This window comes from Falco biarmicus, chromosome 2 (genome assembly GCF_023638135.1).
Source record: "Falco biarmicus isolate bFalBia1 chromosome 2, bFalBia1.pri, whole genome shotgun sequence".
Taxonomy (NCBI): Eukaryota; Metazoa; Chordata; class Aves; order Falconiformes; family Falconidae; genus Falco; species Falco biarmicus.
In genome coordinates this window covers 17,709,289-17,729,006 of record NC_079289.1, presented here as the reverse complement: position 1 = coordinate 17,729,006, position 19,718 = coordinate 17,709,289, and the positions used below count along the sequence as shown (strand labels likewise).

Genomic DNA, 19,718 nt, shown 5'->3' with positions numbered 1-19,718 from the left:
GGACAATTTCTTATTGCAGGTGATCAGTGAGCTGACAAGGGGGGATACTCTGCTAGGGCTATTGCTCACAAACAAGAAAGAACTAGGTGAAGGTATGAAAAGGTTGAGGGCAGCCCTGGCTGCAGTGATTAGAAGATGTTGGGGTTCAAAATACTGAAAGAAGTGGGAAACACAAATAAGTGGAATCACAACCTCATACTTCAGGAGAGCAAATTTTGACTTCATAGATCTTCTTGGCAGGATCCAATGGGCAACTAGCCTGTAAGGTAAACAGGCACAAGAAGCTAGTTGTTCTTCATGAACCCTTTGACACCCTCCTCAAAGCACAGGAACAGTTCATTTGCTCAAATGCAAAAAAAACGTGTCTATGGAAGTTGGAAGCAGGGATGGGATGCTCTGGAGGGATATTGAGACATTACCTGAGCATGCAGGAATGGAGATAGGAAAGCCTCCCCAGTCATGGCAATCAGGGGAGGTACTTCATGACTGGAAAAAGGCAAACATCACATCCAGCATCAAGAAGGACAAGGAGGATCCAGGGAACTACAGACCAATCAGTGTGACCTCAATAGCTTGGGAAGGTTATGAAGCAAATCCTTTTGGAAGCCTTTTCTTAGCACAGGAAAGGATGAGATAGTGATTGGGAACAGCCAGGACAAATTTTACCCCTTTATTCCTTTAACACCCTTTACACATTTCTATGCCCTTTACTGAGAATGAATTGTGCCTGACCAACCTGATTGACCTCTATAATGACTGGCTTGATGGATGAAGGGATGCTGTCTACCCAGACTTTAGGAAAGTCTTTGGCATGGTGTCCCATAGTGTCATTAAAGCCATACTGGTGAGAACTGGACTGCTAAGTGAATGATAAGGTGGCTGGAATATTGACTGGACCTAAGGACTCAAAAGGTGGCCATCAGAGTCACAAAGCTGAATTAGTAACCAGTTGCCTCTGCATATCCCTTGGGGATTGATACTAGAGCCAGCAGAGGACTACCAGCATGGTGAGAGGATGGAGCATGTGACATCTGAGGAGAGGCTGGGGGAGCTGCATCTGTTCACCTTTTAAGAGAGAGCTTTGGGGGTATCTTGTTGCAGCCTATAGCTACTTGATCAGGGTGTGTAGAGAAGATGGAGCCAGTCTTTTCACAGGGGTGCACAGTGGAAGGATGACAGGCAACAAAGCTGGAAGATGGGAATTTTCAAATCAGTATAAAAAAAAACGTCATGAAGGTGTTCAAACACTGGCACAGGTTACTCAGAGAGGTTGTGGGATCACCAATCTTGGAGATGCTCAAAATTTATCTGGAGAAGGACCTGAGCAACCAGTTGTAACTCAAATTACTTTGAGCGGGAGACTGGACTAGAAGACCTCCAGAGATTCCTTCAAACCTGTATGATTCATTAATTTGGTGACATGTTAGAATTTATTCTGGCACACCAGAGTTAGCCATGGCCTGATCTCTGGGTTTAGAGTGAATTCAGGGAAGTACTGTGGCCCTTGACGTGCAAGAGATCACTCTGAATATCTTCAGTGTTCCCTTCTACCTTATATGTCATCATTCCAGATGGAGCTTGGATATGATCTGGTATGACAATTCTTGGATTAATTTACAGTTAGCAATACTGACATGTTGTAATGTCATTTGCCCTTAGAAACATGAAACGATGTGACTATTCCTTTTGTAATAGGATATTATACCAAACATTGATTATGGTCAAAATTAATTGTTAATTTTTACGGGTTTAGGTAATTGTTGCTATTTTACATTTGTATTAGAACTTTCATTTTAAGTGGTCATGAAGCTTTAAAACCTCTCCAGTAACTAAGTGTCACTGGGTACCAACATGGCACAGACTTACACTGCGGTGAAGGACGTGTGTTGTTATAGGCTGTCTTTTATCTCTCTGAATGGCAGAACTATTCTTCTTGGAGAAATGGTGTGTGTCATGCTGCTAGGAGAAGGTTTGGCTATTTTGTCTTGGTCCAGTTTTGCCCTTGTATAAAGAAAAGAGGTGGAAAAGTTTTCCTGCCCACTCTCTCTCTCTCATGGGCAGTGCATAGTCCATAGTGGAAGAGGTAGTATGCCAAACTACCCTCATAGGCAGCTATAAGCAGGTGTCATAAAGCTCTGTTTTCTTTAGTCACAGCCTTCATCAAGTTACAGGGTTACATCTATAGAAAAATGACATTTACCAGTGATGAAATACAGCAAACTGAGAAGGTGAGCACAGTGTTTTTTTAACCATGCACAGTGACATGCCGTAATAATTCTTGTCAGAAATGAAGCAAGACTTTGTGACTCCTCAGGTCGGTTTTCATACTGGCTAGGAGCACATTACATAGAACTCTGTTTATGACCAGTGTTTTAATTGTAAATCCTATTTTTTGTCTGTACTTAATTTCTGAGATAGGAAATGCCAGTGAAAAGGGGTATGAGTTCATGGGATTGTATAAAATAGTCTGACAACAGATAGGCAGCTGATTTAACTTTCAGGAGGGTTAAACATGGGCTGCTTTTTTTTTTTCTTCATTCAGCACTGCAGGAGAAGGGTGGTCTACTGATGAAATAAGCTCAGGATTTGGAGGTTGCTTGTATGGTCAAATCTTGAGGTATTCAAAAGGATTTTTCCCTGGTTAAGGAGTGCAACATATGTGTATCAGCCATGAGAAAGGCAAAGACAATCCATGGAGGATTGCTCAGGTGTCATAAGCTGCAAAACCTCCTAAGAAGACAAAAAGCTATTTTCCTTCCTCTCTGCTGCGGTACCCGGCATCGCTGCCTTCCATATGCTTGCTGTAAAAGCACTTCGGGAGAACCAGAAGGGAGATTTAATTTAACAATCAAACATTTCTACCAGTCCCTATTTCATGTCAGAGGAGTTGCTGGTGGGCTATGAACATTCTTTTTCTATGGATTGGGGCTGAGGGAAATGCTTTATGGAGATGGGAGATGGCAGCTGTCTGGACCCCTTTGCTTAAAGCCATTTTGCTTTGCTTTGCTGCTAGTGTGGGAAAATACATATCTTCTGTGTGTAAAGAATGGATTTTTCTGCCTGCTCAGCACAGGAGAGCTTCTGAATCTCTGTGAGAGCATTCCATGAAATATATTTAGCCCGTCAGGTCTAAGGACTTCAACATCTGCCGTACCACTGAGAAGGGGATAGTTTTTTGATAATGTGATGGTTTCATTCATGTGGTGCTTCCATTGTGTTTTGCAAGAGAACATGTAACTTTTAATGCCTTTTAGCACACGAAACTTAGCTCCCACAGAGAAGACAAGTAATTATCTGATACAGAATTAGCCAACCCCCCCCTGTCTTTCAAGGTTTACATTTATTTTGAGATTATTTTTGTTCATAGAATCACAAAATCATAGAATGGTTTCGGTTGAAAGGGACTTCTAAAGGTCATCTAGTCCAACCCCACTGCCATGAGCAGGGACATCTTCAGTTAGATTGGGTTGCTCAGAGCCATGTCCAACCTGACTTTGAACGTTTTCAGGGATGGGACATCTACCATCTCCCTGGGCAACCAGTTCCAGTGTTTTACCACCCTCATTGTAAAAAATTTCTTCCTTATATCTGGTCTGAATCTACCCTCTTTTAGTTTAAAACCATTACCCCTTGCCCTATTGCTAGAGGCCCTGCTAAAAAGTTTGTCTTAATCTTTCTTATAAGCCCCCTTATGCATTTGTTAAGCACTTGCATTTCTACACATTTCAACTCAAAAGGGTACACATATTCATACAATTTGGTATTAAAAAATAAATTTTTACAATTTTACAAAGCTAGTGCAGCCTGTTACATGCTTTTTCATTCCTGCCATCATCAAAACATGTACCAGATACCTCCTTCTGCAAACTCAGGAGCAAAAGTAGATAAAAAGCTCAGCTGTTGAACAGCTGAATCTGTACAGCAGTAAGCAAAATCTGAGACTTTCAAAGATGATGGTGTTTTTATAACGAAATTCCTCTAAATAAGGGATATTTCAGCTATTACTTTCCAAAACAATTACACGTCTTTTCCAAAAGATAGGGAAATACCAAATATCTCTAAAATTTATCTACTGCTGCAAGTCTAATCAAAATATCCCTGTGTACTTCTGATACAGGCTTATAAATCCCAGTTGTGTACCTTTATCTGAATTCTGGCACCAGGACAAAATGGACAGGTGAAAAACTTCAGATTTGATAGAAACTTGTCAGTTTGGAAGAATGATGTTTTGCCGTAAGGGACTTGGAAAATTCAAAAGAGAATGACACAGATTTCACATTTGCTTTGTCTGTCCAAAGATCTCTCATGAATTAACTCAAACTAATAACAGCCTCAGCAGCAGTATAGTAGGGCAAATAAACATTTATACATGCATATGTATTTTGGTGAACATTGTAGTAGTATTAATAATGGAAATAAACACATATGCACATACCTAGTTTGGTGAACACCTATTAAAATGAAATAGCATGGAAATATGTGAAGTATGTAATGATTTTCTTTTGATGAACTTGAGTTTCCTGGTAATTTAAAAAGATGACTGAAGAGTCATAGCTTGTCACGAAAGCAAGACAAAATAAACTGTGTCTTTGTAAAATTCTTTTGTATAAGGTACTCTAGGGAGCATACAAAGTAAAAACCCAAAGCCTTTTCCTCATGGTAACTTTCATCACAAAATAATAGCATTTTCTTACAGGCTGTTGTAAATTAATTATTTAAAATGAATGAGATAATTGTGGGTGATATTTTTTGAAAGCTAATAGTGAATTGGCTTCTTTGTTATGCACAACTAGTCTTGTAAGCAGTATTATGTCACATTGTAAAATTCATACCTATTTAAATGGTGAAGTAACATACAACGAATGAATAATATTTCCTATCTGTCATTGCAGTGGGCATCTGGCAAGTAGAAGATGAGTACGAATAAAACTGGAGAAACATAGTGTGTGAAAAGGTCTATTAATTAAACTGTACTATACTCCCCTAATTTTACAATTTTTTTTTATTATTTTTCCATAGCCTCAGACCATTCGGCAAACTCTTCAACGGACACTGCAGTATTTTGAGCATCAAGTTATTGGGTAAGTGTTAATGTGAGGTAGTGAAAGGTGCATGGTAATGTTTTGTTATACGCTTCCCAAGTCACAGCCTTGCATGACAAGCTTTTTAATTTTTCTTTCAAATTCTTAGAGATGCTCTGAAGTATCTATACATACTATGGATGTTTATGGTAAACTGCTGTTCAGTCCTTCTTCCATGCAGTTCCATAAGTGCATGACTGCTCCATTAACAGTAATGTTTCCTATATAAAGAGAATAGGGCATCTTTTTGTAAAAGTGTAAGATCTATTCCAATTTTCTTTTCACGGTGCTGGCTGAGACTGCTGGAAATGTTATTTATGCTGGACCTGAGGTCCGAATTCTGCAAAATTCTGCATCAGTGCTTGTTGCATGCATACACTGTTATATACTTCTTGTTCTTTGCAGAAGCAGGGCTGAAAGCCACCTCCTAAGAGTTCATTAAGAAAATGAATTGATGACTGAGGAATAAATATAAAGTAATAGCAACTATCATCATGAAAACTGAAGGCGTTCCCCTATTGATTAAAACAATCTAATTTCAACCTTTTCCTTACCTGCACAAGTATCATCTTTACCTGCACAGGTTTTTTACTGTCACAGACAACTTACTTTTCCTAACAAAGTTGGAATACAGTGGCTGCATGTCTATAGCTATTAAATGGCTATGCCATATGACAAATGAAGAATGCCGTCCTCTGAATTTAATTACACAGATGTAAGGAAAATTTTTTTCAAGCTGTGTTGAGGGTCTTTTTAGAATTTGTGACATAGTTTCAAATCTCGGTGCACTGGAAGGAATTGTCCTTGCCTGTTTCTCAACATTTGGTTAACATTCAGAAGGAGCCCTAGCTTGGTGGGTGATATCTGCAATATTAGTAGTCTGGCTGGCACCTGAGGGCAGCGAGGGAGCCAGTCTTGGCAGGTAGTTGTGACATCCACCGGGGCAGGCGGGGGGAGAAGCCTTCTGGCTGCTAATTTTTTCAGTTGCTGAAAAAATTGCTTGAAGTCTCACATTAGGAGACTTCAGAGGATGATACAGTGCCTTGAGGAAAGCATGTGTGCAGTAACAATGTGGCTTTTTATTTATGGCCACACGTGGCTTAGATGTACTTTCTTTAATGGACAAAACCATTCTTTAAAACCGGGTCACTTTGAAAACCTGTAATCCCTGTGACTTATGATACACTGACTCCACTTCTTGAACATCAGTATGAGTTGATTAAAGTAGAATCTGTCTTTAGTGGGTGTCCTATATTTGATCTGCCCTGTGATCTTTACTGTTGGTATACACTGTTGTGGGTTGACCTGGGCCAGCTGCCAGACACCTACACAGCTGCTCTGCTCTATCCCTCCCCCTCAACAGGATAGGGGGAGAAAATAAGATGAAAAAAGCTTGTGGGTTGAGATAAAGATGCTCTTAATGCCTCTATGTTCTCCTGCCCTGAGCGGCGCAGGGGCATGGGGGTGGTGGTCAGTCTGTAACAGCTTGTCTCTGCTTCTCCATCATCCTCATGCCGTTCCCCTCCTCTGGCAGAGGCCTTCCATAAGCTGCAGCTTCCTTCAGGGCACATCCACCTGCTCTGGCATGAGGTTCTCCATGGGCTGCAGATGGCTATCTGTCTAACCGTGATCCTCCATGGGCTGCAGGGTGGCAACCAGCTTCACCATGATCTTCTCCAGGGGCTGCAGGGGAATCTCTGCTCTGACACCTGGAGCACCTCCTCCTCCTTCTTTGCTGACCTGAGTGTTCATAGGACTGTTCCTTTCAGTTCCTCTCTCACCTCACACCTTCATGAGGTGTTTTGCTCTTCTTTGTTTTCCCAGAGGTGCCGCCATCTTGGCTGCGGGGCAGGGCCATGCCCTGCGGTGGGGCCCCGGCGCCGGTGGGAACCGGCTGTGCCCGGCACAGGGCAGCCCCAGCCGCGCCTCACAGTGGCCCCTGCAGCCCCACGGCCAGGGCCGGGGCGCCGACACCCCATACAACATAAATGTTTGTCAAATCTCCTGTCCCAGTCAAGAGAGAATCATAGGATCACAGAATTGTTCAGGTTGGAAAAGACCTTTAAGATGAAGTCCAAACATTAACCAAGCGCTGCCAAATAAGTCCACCCCTGAGCCACATTCCTAAGCACCACATCTACATGACTTTTAAATACCTCCAGGGAGGGTGACTCAACCTCTTCCCTGGGCAGCCTGTTCCAATGTTTGACAACCCTTTTGGTGAAGAAATGTTTTTGCTAATATCCATTTTAAACCTCCTCTAGTGCAACTTGAGGCCATTTCCTCTCATCCTATTGCTGATTACTTGGGAGAAGAGACTGACCCCCACCTGCCCACACCCCCCTTTCAGGCAGCTGTAGAGAGCGATAAGGTCTCCCCTCAGCCTCCTCCTCTCCAGGCTAAATACCCTCAGTTCCCTCATCTGCTCCTCATCAGACTTGTGCTCCAGACCCTTCACCATCTCCGTTGCCCTTCCCTGGACACGCTCCAGCACTTCAGTGTCCTTCTTGCAGTGACAGGGCCAAAACTGAACCCAGGATTTGAGATGCGGCCTCACCAGTGCCCAGTACAGGGGGACAATAATTTCCTTTGTCCTGCTGGCCACACTATTTCTGATACAAGCCAGGATGCTATTTGCCTTCTTGGCCACCTGGGCACACAGCTGGCTGTCAGCCAGCATCCCCAGGTCCTTTTCTGCCAGGCCAGGCCTGTAGCGCTGTGTGGGGCTGTTGGGACCCAAGTGCAGGACCAGCACCGAGCCTTGTTGACTCTCAAGATCAGAGGTGAGGAGTGGCTGTGGTGTCATCCAGGGGGCTGGTGAAACTGGCTGAAGAGGCCTGGCCTCCTGGTGTGGCGGAGGGGTTGGGCTGTGAGGTTGGGCTCTGGGTCAGCTCGGACAGCATGTCAGGACATGGCCTTCTGCCCAGCACATGGCCTGGCATTGCTGGAGACCCAGGAAGTGGTACAGACCACGCAGCTCACTGCAGAGTGTACCGGCAGCCCATAGCACCGGGTTTTCCTTGTGTAATATGAGCCTTTATTCCATGTGGATAATCCAGTTCCCTGTTCGGGGTAATCTGATGCACAGCTTTGAAGTCTTTCTAGTCCTTTTCCACGGTTGCTGGCAACCCACGTGCTGAGATTTTGCAGACATTAACGAGAAAGAGTCCAGTCCTTAAAACTGCTGTTCATGACTGTTGAAGTACAAAGTATGAAAGCATAATAAAAATGTTAATAAAATACTCATCAGAAAAGCTTTTCTCTGTGCGTTGAGCAAAATCAATTGTATATTTTGCCAAGTGCGTTATCACTGTGCTGCAATATTTTCTTCACTTGCGTTCCCTCTTCTGTCCTCATTATCACCTGCCTGAAGCTTTGCTTTAAACAGTTTCAGCTTCTGTTCTGTTTCTGTTGAATTAAGGAAAAATAATCCACCAGATCTAAATCAAATAGAAAAATTTTGATGGTAGCTGCTTTCTTTGCTGGTTGGACCATAAGTCTGTGCCTTTCATGAGTGGTGGTATTCTTTTTAATTTTTCTTTAACGAGCAGTAAGATAAACTTTATTTGTGATAGCACAGTGAGTTGCAGCTTGACATCCTTCTTTTGGCTAAGATCTTTTCAGAAGATAATTCACAGAGAAAGCCAGGTTTTATACTTGCAGTGCTAATGTAATGTGATTTGGAAGATTTATTTTTCATATTAGATACTCATCATTACCTCATAAACATCTTACTTGGAGTTTACTGTACAACTTCGTTATAGAAAACACCTCAGTTGGAATGATACATGACAGATAAGTGCAATACCCTTCTCTCATGCCTCAGCTCTTTTTTTTCCTGTCTTCATTCTCATTACAGATAATATTCCAGATTCTAATACAATACTTGAGATACCCAGGCTACTAATGCAGTGTCATCTCTGTGTGGTAATGCACAAATGGAAATGGGATGATGGAGGGCGAGAAGAAGGATGAGACAAGGGAGGCTAAAGGCATACTTTACCACCATTTCTGAAAGATGTGTCAACTTTGTGTTTGTAAAAGGAGATGCTATAACTTTTTTACTTTTTTTACTGTAGTTACAGGGATGCAGAGAACTTTCATAATATATCAAACAGATGCTCCTATACAGACTGCTCTGGCAATGAAGAAACTGAAGATGTCTCAGGAATTCTCCAGTGTACAGCTAATGTACTTGGTATGTATTTTTTCAAGGGAATTTTTTTCCTTTAGTTGGAGGGAAAGTTTATTGACCATCCTAATACCAACAATGAACGAAGGAATTTTTGCTCCAACAAAGGAAATTTAGGATGTAGGCAGCTACATATCAGTGTGCTGTTACTACATTTGTTTCCTTTTCTACATAAATTTTGTGCCTTTGAGACGATCTAGTCTGATTTTTCGGTGGAATCAGTGGAGGTGTGTTACGCAATACCCAATGATTAAGGGAAGTTGCAAAGGCTTTGAGTCCAAATGGACTTGCATCTGTGCAGGCCTTGATGTTGGAATTATATCAAGAGGTTTTATAGGGGTTCTACAGAACAAAAGATAGTCTTATTGTCTATGGACTGGTGGACAGAGGGCCTGGAAACACAGCAGGATACACCTGAGACATGAAACATTCTGGAAACTTACATTCTTATTGAAGAACGCTTAATAGGTGTTCAAATTAGATAGCTGGCTGCATCCATTCATATGATTTATCCAGCTTATTCTCTTCTTAGCTGTTAGTAAGGTTTACTGCTTTTCAGTATGTTGCTAATACAAATGTACAGTAAAAGTCAAAACCAAACAAATCAAACAAAGGGGAAGAGCTTGACCCTAAACTTAATTTTTTGACTGGCATTGTTTTGACTGTTCCACTTCTATGAAACTGATCATATTTTTTATTTTAGAGTAAACTTTACAGACTGAGCTTTAACTACTGGGCACTGGTCTACACTTTACAGGGGACTGTAAGGAAGGAAAGTTGTAACTGGTTTTAAAGATAATTGTTTCAAAGCAGTAATTCCTGAATTATTTGTGATAGTCATTTGCAGTGTAGCAAAACTGATGTTACACAGCTCTACTTCCAAGACTATACTAACTGACAATAACTCTTCAAGTAAATTCTAAGACAGACATGATGTGTTCTCATATATTAATTATACACAATTATGCCATCTGCTAATAAGAAAGTAATACCAATGTGGTTGTGTTGGTTGATGTGAGTTTATCAGTATTATGCGTGTTTGGGCTCAGTCCTGAGGTCAGGTAACCACAGCTCACCCACCTGCAGCCCAGTGGCTGAGCTGTTGTAGTTGTCTGTGTGCATGCTGCTATCCAGTGTCCACTGTGGAGCACTGTCATTTGCCAGCTACTGCTTTCATGGAGTTTGCAAATGAAGCGTTGTTGCAGTTGTTCCTCTGTGGGAAAGGCCCTGGGTGTCCTGGTGGCCAGCAAACAGGACATGGGCCAGTGGCGAGTCCTGGCAGCAAAGATGGCAAGGGCAGCCTGGGCTGTATGAGCAGGAGCAGAGATACATATTGAAAGGACTCATGATCCCCCTCTACTCAGTACTCGTTAGTCCAGATCTGGATTACTGAATCCAGTGTTGGGAGCCCAAAGCCATAGAGAAGTTGATAAACCAGAGGGAGTTCAGCTGAGGCCACAAAGATGGTAGGGGCTAGTGTACCTGCCCTGTGAGGAGAGGCTGGAGGAAGGAACTGGGCTTGTTCAGCCTGCAGCCGTGATGGCTTTGAGAGGACCTAACAGCAGCCCCCAGTAGCTCTGGGGAGGTCCTCCAGGAGAGGGAGCTGGGCTCTTCACAGTGATGCAGCATGGGAGGGGAAGAGACAGCGGGCCTAAGTTGAAACAGGAGATGTTCAGACTGGGTATTTTTCCCCATCAGAACAGTCAGGCAGAGACAGATTGCCCAGAGAAGCAACCTGTGTGCAGTCTCTCTCCTTGGAGGTTTCTAACCCAAGCTGGGTAAAGCTATTAGCAACCTGGCCTGCATGACCAGGCAACCTATGGGGTCTCTCCCAGCTTGAAAGCCTCTCTGATTCTGGCCCAGCTAATGTAAAGCAGCTGTTTTGCTTTTTTGCTAGTTGAGTACTGAGCTTTTTTTTCCCTGAACTTTTGTATAGCACTCACAACACTTGGGGCTGTACTTTTTGTGATGCTGAAACCCTCTTTGCTCTTCCATTTGAGGTCTTGGTAGGCTGCTGAAGTTGAGGTCGAAGGCATGAAAGATGGCATTATGGTTCATAGTAAGTTTTCTTTCAGCAGGTAATATACAGTATACACCTGTGACATTTTTATGGGATTATGCAGTTAGAGAGACTTTCTTCAGCAGGAGGCACAACACTGAAATCTGACCTTGTGTGACATTTACAGATGTGTTTTACCTTCCATGTCAGGGGAATATGGTAAGGTGATAGTCTGCCCACATTGTGGTCTGGACTATTGTATCCTGCTGACTTAAAATCCTTTTGGAGGTATATATGCATTTTATTTCTGTCTTTTCTATCTCAAACTATTAAACAGATTTGGTATATTCTGTGAAACAGCTAACATGTTTTAGTTTAGAGATGATTGTGTTTCACTGACATTCAAAATGCCTGTTTTTGGTGTCAGGTGCCTTATTCTGCAAGATGCTAGGTGCTGTCAGGGAGGTTCTGAGGGCCTTTACCTGTTGCTGGGAAGAGATGGTACTTTGCACATTTGGTCATGGACAGAATTTAGAACATATTAAACTGTAAATATGTCCAGTATTACCTTTTTTTGTTGTTTGCATTTTGAAATAATTGAATTCTAACTCTCAGAAACAAATGTTATGAGTGATAAGCAGGACTCATGCAAAGCAAAGAATTTTCATGTTATCACATGCATATAAATATTACAAAATTTTAAAATTTTAGACACTCAGTACTTATTTCACCATGACACAAAGTATGTGTTTTAAGAAATAATTATGAATACTTTTTCACCTTCAGAGTGCTTTAAAATTATTATGTTAGTCCTGGTCCCTTAGCATGGCTGAGTAATGTGCAGCCTGTTTATTCAGTGATACCCTTACAGTATATGTGTGTTGGGGGCAGATTGAACTCTTGGGTTTACAGTATAGGGATAACATCTAGATGTTACTGTCTTGGGGAATTATTAAAATAGAATTTGTTGAAAATAAGTTTGTACAGACTTACTCTTGGAAAAACTCACCTTTTAAAGAATGAATTTAAGTTCATAACAAAAAAAATCAACATGAACAAAACACTGACATAATTTAAAAGGTTCTTTCCTTCTTATCTGGAACAGGTAAATAATTAGTGGAGTCTGTGTAATTAATTCTCACATATGCAGTTATTTTTCTGGTTGAATAAGGGTTAGTGAGAGCTGCTTCTATGCAAGAAGGCCATAATCACTGGGGTATGTACCTAAAGCAATTGGCATTGCTGAGACAAGAGACAAGAATGAATCTGACTGTGATGGAGGCTAGAGAAACTGTTGAACCAAATCTGGCTTTCAGTTTATTTACATGAATGGTAACAGGGGCTTGCTGTCTAGGGCTGGAAGAAAGTGTTTTTTTAAAGGTGCTTGGAAGCAACTTCCTGCTCTCTTACCTTAGATAATGCCGACATGAATTACCTCTCCTAACTGCCCTCTGCTAACTGCCCCTAACTGCCTCTAAAATAGTCATTTGGCATTTCTTACTCATCAGAAGACAGCAAATTCTGAGATCATTAGTCAGCTTGGAAGACTGTGAGCAGGTGCCTTGCACTGTGGTCCTGGTCCTTGCACTGCTCACAGGAAAGTGCTGACTGCAAGCTGTATGTTCAGCTCGATGCATGTGATCTATCACGTATGAATACTGGAATTTTCCTCCTGTGAAGTCATCACTAAAGTGTGACACAATATTTCTGTAGTGGAAGGACCTGATTGTCTTATCTCCTCACTGAGTTGTTCCTGCCAGACATCAATAGAACTCTTCCTGCTTTAATCCACTGTAATTAAGGGAGCCACATCCGTCACGCTCACATACTGTAAACCGTGTCTGACACCAGATCAATGGCAAGCTTTCCTTTGCGGTGACAGCTTCTGAGACTGGAATGTTTAATTTAATTTGGTATCCTTACCAAAATAGTCCAGAGAGCTTTATGCCAGACTGATTTCTTTAATAGATGCATGCATACTTTTAAAGTGTCCTTCATAAGCATATAGAGTCATAGAATCATTCAGGTTGGAAAAGACCTTTAAGATCATTGAGCCCAACCATTAACCCAGCATTGCCAAGTCCACCACTGAACCATGTCCCTAAGCACCACATTTACACGTCTTTTAAATACCCTCAGGGATGGTGATTCAACCACTTCCCTGGGCAGCCTCTCCCAATGCTTGACAGCCCCTTTGGTGAATAAATGTTTCCTAATATCTAATCTAAACCTCCCCTGGCACAATTTGAGGCTGTTTCCTCTTGTCCTATGACTTGTAACTTGGGAAAAGAGACCAACATCCTACCTTGCTACACCTGCCTTTCAGGTAGCTGTAGAAAGTGATAAGATCCCCTGAGCCTCCTTTTCTCCAGGCTAAACACTCCAGTTCCCTCGGTTGTTCCACACAACACTTGTTCTCCAGACCCTTCACCAGCTTCATTGCCCTTCTTTGGACATCCTCTACCACCTCGATGTCTTTCTTGTAGTGAGGGGCCCAAAACTGGACCCAGTATTTGAGGTGCAGCCTCACCAGTGGTGAATACAGGGGGACAATCACTTCCCTGGTCCTATCATCCAAAGGACAAACAAGTGACAGTATATTGGAAGTTGGAAAAATCGAAAAAGAAATCCTAGCTTCTAAAGAGAGCCTTTATAAGGTTCCTAGCTGGAAATAAAATGTTTCAAAGAATAAGTGCTGGTATGTTTTATCCTGTTGACAGGACACAGCTGGCTAGCTAAGCTGTGTTCAGAGCAGATTGGTGGTGTTAGTTTGAATTTATTTTAGAAATAATTATAAGGAAAATATTCCTATGATGAAGTATATTATGTGAATGACTACCACATTTCTTTATCAGGTGACTACAAATTTATGCTGAGGTATGTTAGAGAGAAAGATTATATCTGAAGAGATTTCTTGTTTAACCTTGGGTGAGTTTTTATTCTTTCTGTGCCTCAGTTTCCCATCTGTATAATGGAGATAACAAGGTTTTTTAAAATACTTTAAAACATATGTCATGCTATTCAGATTTTAACCTTCTTAAAGCAAAGATGCTTTCATACTATTTGTACATTCAGCATTTTGAGCAACGACAGATAAATCTTGTTTGGGACTGCTTCTGTCCCCATCATTTAAAATAGTTTGATTTCAAGTAAGATTAGAGTGTGCATTTTAACTGAATTGCAGCTAGTCAGAATAAAGCTGAAGAATTCCAGGTAGTTGCAAATCAAAACTCTGGCAACAGGAAAATATGGATGAAAACTATTTTTGTTAGTTTGTAAATCCTTCTGTAAAGAATTTATTTTGGGATGTAAAGCCTTCATGACCTGTCTCCTGCATATCTTTTGGGCAGGTCAATATTACTGAGCTTTATGAAGTGATAAAGAAATGCTCAGTTTTCATTTTTCAACCCCACTGTGTACTTGATATATCACATGATGTTTCTCACATCCCAAATGCACAAACTAGATAAAAATTTTACCTTCACCTTCACCTCCTCCAAATACTTTTTCCAAACACTGCACACAATTATTGTAGCTTTTTTGGACATGAACTATTTTTCACTTTTATTTCAGGCCTTCACAAAAAAAAAAAAAAAAAAAAAAAAGGGAGTTACCTGTTTACTTTTAAATGGCACCAGTATTTCCTTTGGAGCCTATTTCATCTTGCTGAGGAACTCTAATCTGTCAGAACTTTGACAGTAAAACTAATGAAAAGTAACCTAAATTCATAAATACCCTAAAAAAAGATCTGTTGTGCAAAATTTGCAAAGCAGATGTTCACACCCAGTCTTTAACAACATGGAAGAAATGTTGTCTTTGAAAGCCTATTTGTGTATTAGACTGCAATATCTAAATTGTATATACTGCAGCACCATGCTATATATACTGCATAAATAATACTTGCAACATCTTGGTTGCACAGCCTGAAGTTACAAATGCACTTATATCAGGTAGATGTTTCAAGAAGGGGGCCTGGAGAAATAATTGCACCTATCTGAATTCCCGTTGCTTAAGATACAGAAAAAATATTTTCCATTATTTTATTCAAGAAATCAATTTATACAACAGAATTCTTTTTCATCTGTTAGAAAAATTTGGCTCCTAAAATCTTACTACAATTATCTTATTTTCCTTAGAAATGCACAGCAGACGTCAGTGGCTGCTAAGTCAGCACCCCATGTGGACTCAAATGTATTGCAACAATTTTTCTTGTTAGGCATTCTTAACTTGCAGGTTGATAATAATGCTTGTCCTCTTGGTGTTGCTTCTGAGAGTGGTGTGAGGACTACGTTATTTCTAAATGAGTATCTTTCTGGGCATCTTCCGTTAGGTGGTGAGGATTGCCGAATCCCCCGGGGATAAGTTATGTGGAATCCTGGCCCACAGCCCTGTCCTGTCAGAGAGATAAATCATGTTTCTGGATTCAGCATCCCCAAGACACTGAGGAGGAGGTGGAATCCATTGTTCGTACAAGGGTTCATAGAGCTCTAGCTCTTGGTGACATTTGCTTGCCACCACCAGAAAAGCTGTGTGCTGTAGGCTGCTTTATATAGAGCAAATCACTTCATGCCTAAATATATCACGCAGGGCTGTTCCCTCATGTAGTGCAAAGGGCATAATTCTATAAAAGTATTTTGTTCTCTGTACTTTTATCAAAGTTGAAGATCTGTGTTTCCTTTATGAAACTGAAGACAATCTCAGCTCTTACCCATATTCTGTAGTTAAAGAGGAATAAATTTGGGATAATTCTGGTAACTATTAAATAATAACAGCAGACCACTGCTGAGAAATACTGTATTTGAAGAAGGCAGGAAATAAGTTGAAAGGAGATGCCAGGACAGATCTTAGTCTACTTGAGATTAGACCAGGTGTTGTAATTGGGAAAAAAATGGACAATGATTTGGCACACTGACTGCTTGGCAGGTGTTTGAGAACTGTAAATGCTTATATATTGAAAGTACATCAATTACTGCCACTTTCCTTTTCCTTTGAGCTGAGAACTGCAGACAGTCATTAGGTTGCAACTAATTTAGGATACACAGCCTGATTTATAATTAAAGTTGTTGGTTTACAAATGGTGTAAAAGGAAATGTTACGTGGCCCAGAGGACTGGTGATACTAATGGATTTTAATAATAATTGGAACTCTGTCCTGGGGGGGGGTCTAAGCTATACACACAGGACTCCTATTATTTAGCAGATGTTACAGCACACTGGCAATACAAAAGTTATCCAAACAAAAATCACATAAATCATGTGATTTCAAAAGAGAGATGAAGACATCTAAATTAGGAAAAGACAAATGTTTATACCAAATGGCCTTAGATGTCCCACTCTTCTCAAATCAGAGCTATTTATTGTTAGAAAGCAGATGAACTACCAGTAGATAGTGAGCAGTTTGAAATTATGATGTACAATAACATCTTGTAGCAGTCTATTTATAAAGCAGAAGACATTCTGGCCATGATTCATTGACTAAATGTAGGTGTTTGTCTTTATTTTAGATGCTGTGGGGTATCTTGTGTGGCCTCTGTCAAACTGTCAGAAATGTGTGGGTCTCCCTTAAGTCCCATATTTTGGCACATGTAACTATCTGTTAGTTCTTTTGTAGATGTTTTGAATGCCTTATGAACACTCCAGTAGCATTAGGTTTCTATATTTAGTCAGCTGAATTGAGCCCTTTATGTATGAAAGGAATTATGAGAGTTTTGCATTTCATGGGAAAGGTTTTTAGATTTCATTACAATTTTATTCTTTCCAAAAGTGAAGTTCTGCTCCCTCTGTCAATTCAAAGACATACATGCTTATTTTAATGCAAAAGCAAATGAAAAAGAACTGTTTTCATTGCTGTTTGATCTCTAGAGTTAACATGAAACAAGCTGGATCTGCCTTATTTTTAGGAATCACCAACCTAGTTATTGCAGTTTTCATTTAATAAACCCTGTGCAAATATAAGAAGTGAGGTTTCCAAGATGTCATGGGGACATAAAATTATGTTGGTCTTGGTTCAGACAGCTTGGCTTTGCCTGCAGAATTGAATTCTACTGGAAGTGCTATATGGAAGGAAGAAAAAGAACATTCATTGCCTGTTCTTAATATCTCAGCTAAGCTTACTGTGTCAGCACTTTGGAGCAGAATCTTTTACACATATGATAAGCACAGGTGATCAGGTCCACACCAAGAGGAGGTAATTACAATGATATTTAGAAGCATTATTTGTCAGAGGGCACCCTCACTTTAACAAGAAAATACCTCAGTAAAATTGGATAAAACAAGTATTACAGGTGAACGAGTGTGAGGAATTATTTTTAACAATAACTCTCATTTTTATTTTATGAAATCTTGAAAGATGCAGGCCCTGTATGTCACTGTAAGAGAAGTGTAGTATAAATTTTACAATAGTGTCAAAACCCAATGTAAAAGCATAAAATGATATTCTTGTATTTATATAAAAAAACACTAAAAAGGGTAATATAAAAATACTGTTTGGATTCCTGGGATGATATAAATTCACTATCATAATGAAGTAAGATCAAAGTCCTTTATACAGTAATTACATACTGGTACTAGGCTCACTTACAAGCCAAATGATTCAGCTAATGTACCTTTGGCATTAGCCTGTACACATCAAACCCTTTTTTATTGAGAAGATAAACATTGCTTCCACTACCATCTTAAATTATGCTTGCAAATTCTGAACTACCACCTGGTTTTCTGTCCAAAAGACTGTTTAAGGAAAACATCTTGTTCACGCCAAAAATCTGATAATCCAAAACCATTTAAGAGATATTTGCTATAATTGAAGATGGCAATTTCTGCTTCTGTGCACAGTATGAATTCTGGAATTGCATATTGAATTGTCCTATGCCCTTAATGTTTGATAATTACAGATTCTTAATGGGTGTCCCAGAAAAAAAAGGTTATGTTCCTGTGCCAAAGGAATCAGATGCTGGCCATTCTGCAAGCATTGTCTCCAGATTTACTTCAAGGAAGAACTGAATGGCTTGTAACTGCTTCTGCATGCCCTAGAAGTTAATGGATTACTTTGGTGTTTTTATCACATTATTAATTTTCTATTTGTTTCTGAAGGGCCTATGATTTGTGATTTTCTTTATGGGAACAGATTCTGATCGCATTTTTTCACTTAGTAATGTACAAAATACTTAGAAATACTGTTAAATATTTCACATTTTGTAGTGGGTTCATAGTTTACAGAAAAGAAAATGAAGGAAGACTTTTTACTAGTACATTATTACAAGATGGCATCATCTGTTTCTTCTCTAGTTCAGTGAAATACTTAATTTGAACTTTGAGTCTATGCTTAAAGACTTTGATAATTTTGGATCTGGCTCACAAGTATAGGATCTCTTCTCTAAATGTCTTTGAGATACATTTTCAAAGGATAATAATAGACCTCATATAGTATTTTTGTCATAGATCCCAAAGTGCTTTGTAGTGGAGGTGCACAGCAATATTTTCATGCTATGGTTGCTTTGCTTCAATTTCCTCCTACAATATTGTTTTGCTGATTGATTGGATACCAAGCAAAAATGGATTAAAAATAAAATATAAGAATAAATGCAGTTTATTATTTTATACTATAAAGGAAAATAGCATGCAATATGATAAAAGGAAACAGTACTAGTTATTATGCACAATATGATAAAAGAGCAATAGAAGCAAAGCATGAAATCATTACTGCAAAGCATTACAAAGAAAAGGATACATCACCAATTACCACCTTAACATCATCCATATACTTGGTGACAAACAAAAACAGCTTACACACGTAGTGTATGCAAACTTTTAAGTTTAGGCTAAGTGCAGGCATGCACTATGTCATGATTTGTAAGGTTCACACATGCCAGGGATGTTGACCAGATGCCTGAGTGTGGTGGAGTTACTGTCATACCATAGTGCACACAATATTTATTGTCTGGATGTTCCTGCTCATATCTTGCTTGTTTGGGGAGTGGGGGCTCAAGACAAACTCCCTGAACTCACTGTCCAAGTTAAGAGATCCCTAATTAAAGACCAAGGCTTTTTCATAAGCACTAATCAATTTAATAAGTTTTCACTACAAATGTGCATATTTAATTTCTCTCCAGTATGGACTAGAATAAAAAAGGCATTGTAAGAAAAAACATCAAAAAGAAACTAAGAAAAAAAATCCATGTGTTAGAGTAAGACATGTGATTTGCCCTCTCAAAGCAGTGGATTAAGTGGTAGGAACACAGTAGACCACTTTCTAAAAGGAAAGCAAATTAAGACTGATGAATTTTTAGAATTTCATTCAGTATATTAGTAGAAGATTGGTAAATAGCAGAAGCTCAAAATAACAATGACTTCACTTGGGAGAATGTGGGATGAATTTTGGTTTATTTTGTATCACTACCATTTAGCGAAGTGTCTTGGTGAAACTAAGGAAGACTTCTTCCTACTTTCTG

The 19,718-nt window shown here is 40.0% G+C and overlaps 1 protein-coding gene across 1 annotated transcript in view; it reads left to right on the top strand.

The window, feature by feature from the left end:
- GUCY1A2 (guanylate cyclase 1 soluble subunit alpha 2) overlaps positions 1–19,718 on the top strand; it is a 178,081-nt gene that overhangs the window by 11,493 nt on the left and 146,870 nt on the right. The window contains exons 2-3 of the mRNA XM_056327914.1: positions 5,020–5,081; positions 9,161–9,279. Coding sequence (XP_056183889.1) covers positions 5,020–5,081; positions 9,161–9,279 — 181 coding nt within the window. The remainder of the gene's footprint in view (positions 1–5,019; positions 5,082–9,160; positions 9,280–19,718) is intronic.